Below are 6,492 nucleotides of genomic sequence, written 5' to 3' on the forward strand. Positions count from 1 at the left end.
ACCAGAAACTATACTAAGGGTAATGCTATTAATTTAATGTACTCTAATGGATAATAAGTGGTTGTTTTAGTAGCAGGATAGAAAGTCCTTTGTTAGAAAAATTTATAACAGTTGTCAGTTAAAGGATATAGTGGATATATTGTATGTCCGGATAATATAATCAAGTTTTGTGGATATAAAAGATTCTGTCCCAATTTCTGTAGTGCAAACGGAGTTTGCATAAACAATAAATGCATTTGTATTAAAGGATTCTATGGACCAGATTGCTATAGTAATAAACCTGTTTGAAAAAAAAATTATTAAAGTTTTTATATTATTTTTTTATTATTATTAAGAAATACAAAATCTTAAAATATTTAAATTATTGCTTATAATATTTTTTAAAAAATAAAAAAATTAAATTTTTTAATATGTAAAATTTAATAATTTTTATTTAATATACATTATCAATAAATATATATATATATATATTTAATAATTTTTATATTTATACCTTATTTTTTTTAAGTTTATTATAAATAAATCCGTCTTGTAATTAAAATAAAGTTTATTATTTCCTATTTATTTTTCGCATGTATATAAATTTTAATACTATATTTTATATGATCAAAAATGTTTTAATAAACTAATTTAATATATTTTTTTTTTGATTTAAAATAATAAATTTTAAATCTTTTATTATTATAGTTATTTTATTAATTAAAATCATATAATTTGTTTATTATTTATTTAGAAATAATTTAAATATGATATTTTTATTCTTTTTAAATTTATCTGTAATTTAAAATTTATTTATCTAACCATTAGAAGATTATCCAAGTAAAAAATGATTAAAAATCGAATCTATAGTATTAAAAAAGTATTTCTTTAAAATGTTTACATATTAACTTTTATTCTGGTTTTTTAAATATTTCAAAGTATAATATATTATTTAATTTTTCTTAAAAAAATATATTTTTTATAATTATTAATTACTAATTTTTTTTTAGTTTTTATAAAAAAAAAATAAAAAATTTATATTATAATATTTTATAATATAAAATAAATTATAAAATATTTATACATATATAAATTTTTATAAAATTATAAATATATATCTTTTAAGATATTAATGTTTCTATGCTTAAATGAACGCCAATATGGAAGAATAAATGTTCTATAAAAAGGAGCAGGCTGTTAACACTTGATGGGTAAATGTGATTCTACTAAAAAGAATTTTGCAGTACTAAAACTGGCGATGGATTATGTGATTATTACCACCACGGATAATCATCTTGTAGTGTTTGTAAATTAAATGATCCTTTCTGTAATATTTTATATACTTACTTTAATTCAAAATGCTGGGATGTTAATAGTAATTAGAACACCTAAAAAGCATAAGTATAGTAAGGAGTTAAATATGGGATTGATTTAAGATGTTTCAAAGGGAATATATCGGCTTAACAATTACCAAAAATAACAATTATTATAGGCAATTGCTATAAATATGAATTTTATTCTAATAAAAAATAAGTGAATATTTGGATAGGATAAATTAAGCAAACTTGTAGGTAATTTAGATAAATTGATATTTTATGGATATACTGTATATCTATTATGTCCAGAAAATTCATCTGATTTTTGTGTGTTTAAAAAATTATGCCCGGGTATATGTAATGCAAATGGATATTGTTTAAATAATAAATGTTATTGTGCTAAAGGATTCAGTCGAATAGATTGCTCTATTAAAGCAGCCTCTTGAGATATATTAATATTTATCTATTATTTGAGAAAATAAAAAATCTTTACTTATTATTATTTACTAATTAGAATTTTTTATTTATTTTTAATTTAAGTATATAATATTTTTTAATATTAACATAATTTTTATTAGAAGTCAAAAAAGATATTTAATTATTTATAAATGAAAATAATTTACAATTTTTTAAATTAAAAATATATAAATGATATATTAATTAAATAAAATATTTTTATATTTAAAATAATAATATATATATTTATTTTATTTAATTTAATAAAATTTTATATTAATTTTAATAAAATAAATATATTTATATATTTATTTTTTAAAAAAAATTAATATTTCATTTTAATTAAAAAAATAAAAATGTTATCAAAATATATTAAATATAAACATATATAAATATATATATATGAATAAATATAAAAAAATATAAATATAATTTTAAATTTTTGTATTTTATTTTATTTTATAATCCTAATTTTTAATTTTATTAAAACTTTTTCTTTATTTACTAATTATTTTTAAATTTTACAATAAAATTAATTTTTTCAAATGATTTTTACAGCTAATTATTTATAAAAACATAAATATTTAATTATATTTTTTATATTTTTCACTTTAATATATTTATTATTTTTAAAAATAAAAATAAAAAATCTAAAATCTAAAATCTTATTTAATAAAGTTTATTTGTAATAAAATAAATTTATTATAATAATTCATTAATAAATATGAATTAATATTCTTTTTTGTAATTATTAAAATTTTATAGGGTGTCAAATTTTTTAATAATATGTATTTGCTTTAATAAAAAGAAATACACTATTTTTAAATTTTATATATTTTTTATTTTTAGAAATACATTCAACATTTTTTATTTTAAATTTTATTTATTACCTTAATTTTTGACTTTATTACTCTATATAACAATTCCCGCCCGAATAAAATTTTATTTCTGGTTTAGTAATCATTCTTTTGATAAATTTTATATATTAAATACCATTATTCAAAAATTATTTTTAAAAATAAATAATTATATATTATAATATTATTATTAATAAATTATTATTTCCTAAAAAGTATAATATCAAATTTAATTTATGATTTAAATTACTCAAGCTGAAAAATCTTTTTATTTTATTGTAAAAATAAAATTATGTTTTAAAAATTATTAAAAAAAAATATCTTTTAATATTTTTATATTCGCAAATATAAATTTAATTTTATTTTTATATAAATTATTTATTAAATTGCATTTTAAATAAAGATAATATAATTTAAAAATAATATATATATATAAATTTTATATTATTAAATTAATAACTTTTATTAAAATGTTAATAATATATATTAAAATATATATTTTAATTTTATTTATATTTATTTAAAATAAAAGATTATATTTAATTAAATTTAATTATAGAATATTTTATTAATTATTTTTTATTATTACAATGAATTTTCGAAAAAATTTTATTATTATTTTTTTTTTTAATTTTTAAATATATTTATTATATATGTGTGTTATTTAAAAAGAAAATTATATATCTTTTGTAAAAATATTGTAACATAAAAATTTTAATTAATGTAAATATTTAAAATGCTCTTTCTAATTTTATAAAATAATAGAAAAATAATAAAAAATTTCAAGAAACTATTTTAATATTGCAATCATTCCAGTGAATCCTTTAGCACAATAACACTTATTATTTAAACAATATCTATTTGCATTACAGATACCCGGACATATTTTTTTAAACCCACAAAAAATCAGATAAATTTGCTGGACATAATAGATATCCAGTATATCCATAAATGTCAATTTCTCTAAATTTTACCTACAAGTTTGCTTAAGTTATCCTACCCAAATATTCACTTATAATTTATTAGGTTCACACTATTATTAATAGCAATTACCTAAAATTTATAAGGTTTTTTTTTAGCTTGAAAGCATTAAATTCCCTTTAAAACATCTTGAATTAATCCCATATTTAACACCTTATACTTATTAAATATTTTATGTATTAAATAAACTATTAACATCCCAGCATTTTCAATTTACGTAAGTATATAAAGTATTACAGCCAGGATCATTTAATTTACGAACACTACAAGAAAATTATCCATGGTGGTAATAATCACATAATCCATCATCAGTTTTAGGATTACAAAATTCTCTTTTAGTAGAATCACATTTACCCATGACATGTTCACAGCTTGCTCCTTTTCCATAAAACATTTATTCTTCCATATTTTTGTTTATTTGAGTATAGAAACCTGTATCTCTTAAAAGATTAGCTGTAAAACCACTAAAATAAGCCTAATTAGGTGTCATTAATAAATTCATGTATTCGTTCTATATGTCTGTGTTTTTCCAATGCGAATCATCAGAATCATTACCTATTGAATTTTAAAGAGGCATACCAACTAAAGTAAAACATCCGAAATATTCTCTAGCAAACTTCAAAACATTAGGAGTTTTAATTAGTAAATTATCAACTCCCCTAATTTTTTATGTAATAGTATTATCAATATGAGTAGATTCATTAGAAGTTAGCTATTTAGGTATATCACTATTGCTAAAACCCAAAACATGAGTCATTTCATGAATAACTATTTCCATTAAATCTTTAAATTATATAGGATCATTTATATTTGTATCTTCATATATATGTAAATAAGAGTTATTTCCCTTAATTTTGTCATTTTATGCGACAATTATTTCACCTCATTTGTATTATTTTAATTAAACAAGAAAAATAGTCTGCTACTAGTTATATAGCTTTCTCTAAGGCAGAAATATATATTTTATTTTTAGCATTAGAAGGTAATTTTTAGAAATAAGACATGTCGTAGGTTATTAGCAGCATATTACGGGATGATTTATTTTGTAAATTAAAGTTATCTAAAGATTCCATATCAGGTGGAATTTATTTTATTTTTAAATTATTTTCATTTTATCATGAACACATTTATGTTTGAGGACTCTTAAGCTGATAATACAGGCTATTAAATATAGTATTACAATGAGTCTTTTTATTTATTTTATTAAATTATTTTCTATTATTTCATTTAATTAAAAAACATTTTTTTTAAAAAAAATTATAATAGAAGGATAAAGTTTATTTAAATTTTTTATTTAATTAAAATATTATTATTACATATACTATATTATTCATATATCCATTTTTAATATATTTATGATAATTTTTTAAAAAATATTAGATATTTAAAATTATATTATAACACTTGAAAATATAAATATATTTTAATTTTTCGAATATATTTTTTTAAATATTAATAATTATTAATCTATGAAAAAAAAAACTTGTATGAATTAGTATCTATTTATAAAATTTTATGTTAAAAGTTAAATAATTTTATTAATTATTTATAAATATTTTTTTTGTAATTATATTAATTATATATTATTAAATTATATAAAATATTTAATGTAATTTTTTTTATTTTATATTTAGATTTTTTTTTTTTAAATATTAATTTAATTAATTATGATATTATATATACCATAATATTATATTTGAATATATATATTTAGATATATATATATATTTTTTTAATAAATCAAATTTATAATAAACATTTTTAAATTTTAAATTATTAATTTTAAATAGTTTTTTTTTTTTAAAAAAAAAATACATTATTTTTGTTAATAAAAAAATTATAAGAGAAATACAAATTATTTAAAATTTTATAATATAATATAAAAATATATAATATACCGAAAATTTAGATAATTAAAAATTCTGAATAAATAAAAGTATAAACGTCAAATTTCAAAATATTTTAAAAAAAAAAAATCAATAAAAATTAATTAGCAAAATCAATAAATTGAAAAATTATAAAAAAATAAAATAATCAAAATAAAAAAATAAAAAAATTCTAAAATAAAAAAATACATTTATATATGTAATATTATAATTATAAGATGTTTTATTTAATAATATTTATAACTAATAAATAAAATATATATATTTTTTTTATATTTTATAGAAGTAAATAAAATAATTATATAATTTAAATTAATTTTTATTTTTCTATTTTCTTTAAAATACTTGTTATATGAATATTGAAAAAAAAAAACTAAAAATATTGCATTATAAAACACATAAAAAAAATAATAATAAACTTATTATTAAAAATTTATATTTTAGGTTCTAAGTTCTCTAAAAGTAATAAAAATTAAAATGAATATAATAAAATGTATGAACAATAATAATATAAATAACATAAAAATTAAATTTAAGATATATATATAATATAAAAAAAAAAAAACAAGTATGATAAAAATAATAGATAAAAAAAATAAGTTAAATAATTATAAATATATATATATATATATATATAAATATATAAATTTATATTTATATTTATATTTATATTTATATTTATATTTATATTTATATTTATATTTATATTTTAAGTTAAAGGATATGATGGAATTATTATATGCCCTATAAATATACCGTAGTTTTGCAAATTTAAAAAAATGTGTCCTTATTTCTGTAGTTAAAACGGATATTGTCTAAATAATAAGTGTGTTTGTAATAAAGGATACTTTGGAAATGATTGCATTTAAACAAAGCCTATATTAAAAGGATGATTTTTTAATATCTATATAACAATGTTTTTTTTGTTAAGAATTAAAGTTCTAATTTTTAATTTTATTTTATTTTTTAAAAAAAAGAATATAATTAATTAAATAATATTATAATTTATTTAATAAT

General features: G+C 14.9%; 2 protein-coding genes across 2 annotated transcripts in view, besides 13 other annotated features; one reads left to right on the plus strand and one right to left on the minus strand. All coding sequences in view use genetic code 6, as the record gives it.

Moving 5' to 3' along the window:
• IMG5_074000 (leishmanolysin family protein, putative) overlaps positions 1–288 on the plus strand; it is a gene marked incomplete at both ends in the record, with an annotated part of 711 nt that extends 423 nt beyond the window's left edge. Inside the window, one exon of the mRNA XM_004036634.1 lies at positions 1–288. This exon is cut by the window's left edge and continues 423 nt beyond it. Coding sequence (XP_004036682.1) covers positions 1–288 — 288 coding nt within the window.
• A 753-nt stretch (positions 289–1,041) lies between these two features.
• Positions 1,042–1,093: a microsatellite.
• Positions 1,094–1,964: 871 nt separating this feature from the next.
• Positions 1,965–2,105: a microsatellite.
• Positions 1,999–2,103: a microsatellite.
• Positions 2,007–2,049: a microsatellite.
• A 317-nt stretch (positions 2,106–2,422) lies between the features above and the next one.
• Positions 2,423–2,462: a microsatellite.
• Positions 2,463–2,775: 313 nt separating this feature from the next.
• Positions 2,776–2,814: a microsatellite.
• A 983-nt stretch (positions 2,815–3,797) lies between these two features.
• On the minus strand, positions 3,798–4,367 carry IMG5_074110 (leishmanolysin family protein, putative; the record flags this gene model as incomplete). The annotated part of the gene is made up of 1 exon (XM_004036635.1): positions 3,798–4,367. The coding sequence occupies one exon, from the start codon at positions 4,365–4,367 to the stop codon at positions 3,798–3,800; it is 570 nt and encodes a 189-aa protein (XP_004036683.1).
• An 832-nt stretch (positions 4,368–5,199) lies between these two features.
• Positions 5,200–5,248: a microsatellite.
• A 27-nt stretch (positions 5,249–5,275) lies between these two features.
• Positions 5,276–5,315: a microsatellite.
• A 285-nt stretch (positions 5,316–5,600) lies between these two features.
• Positions 5,601–5,663: a microsatellite.
• Positions 5,607–5,663: a microsatellite.
• Positions 5,664–6,076: 413 nt separating this feature from the next.
• Positions 6,077–6,120: a microsatellite.
• Positions 6,090–6,185: a microsatellite.
• Positions 6,186–6,454: 269 nt separating this feature from the next.
• Positions 6,455–6,492: a microsatellite.

This window comes from Ichthyophthirius multifiliis, assembly GCF_000220395.1.
Source record: "Ichthyophthirius multifiliis unplaced genomic scaffold scaff_1120509250431, whole genome shotgun sequence".
NCBI lineage: Eukaryota > Ciliophora > Oligohymenophorea > Hymenostomatida > Ichthyophthirius > Ichthyophthirius multifiliis.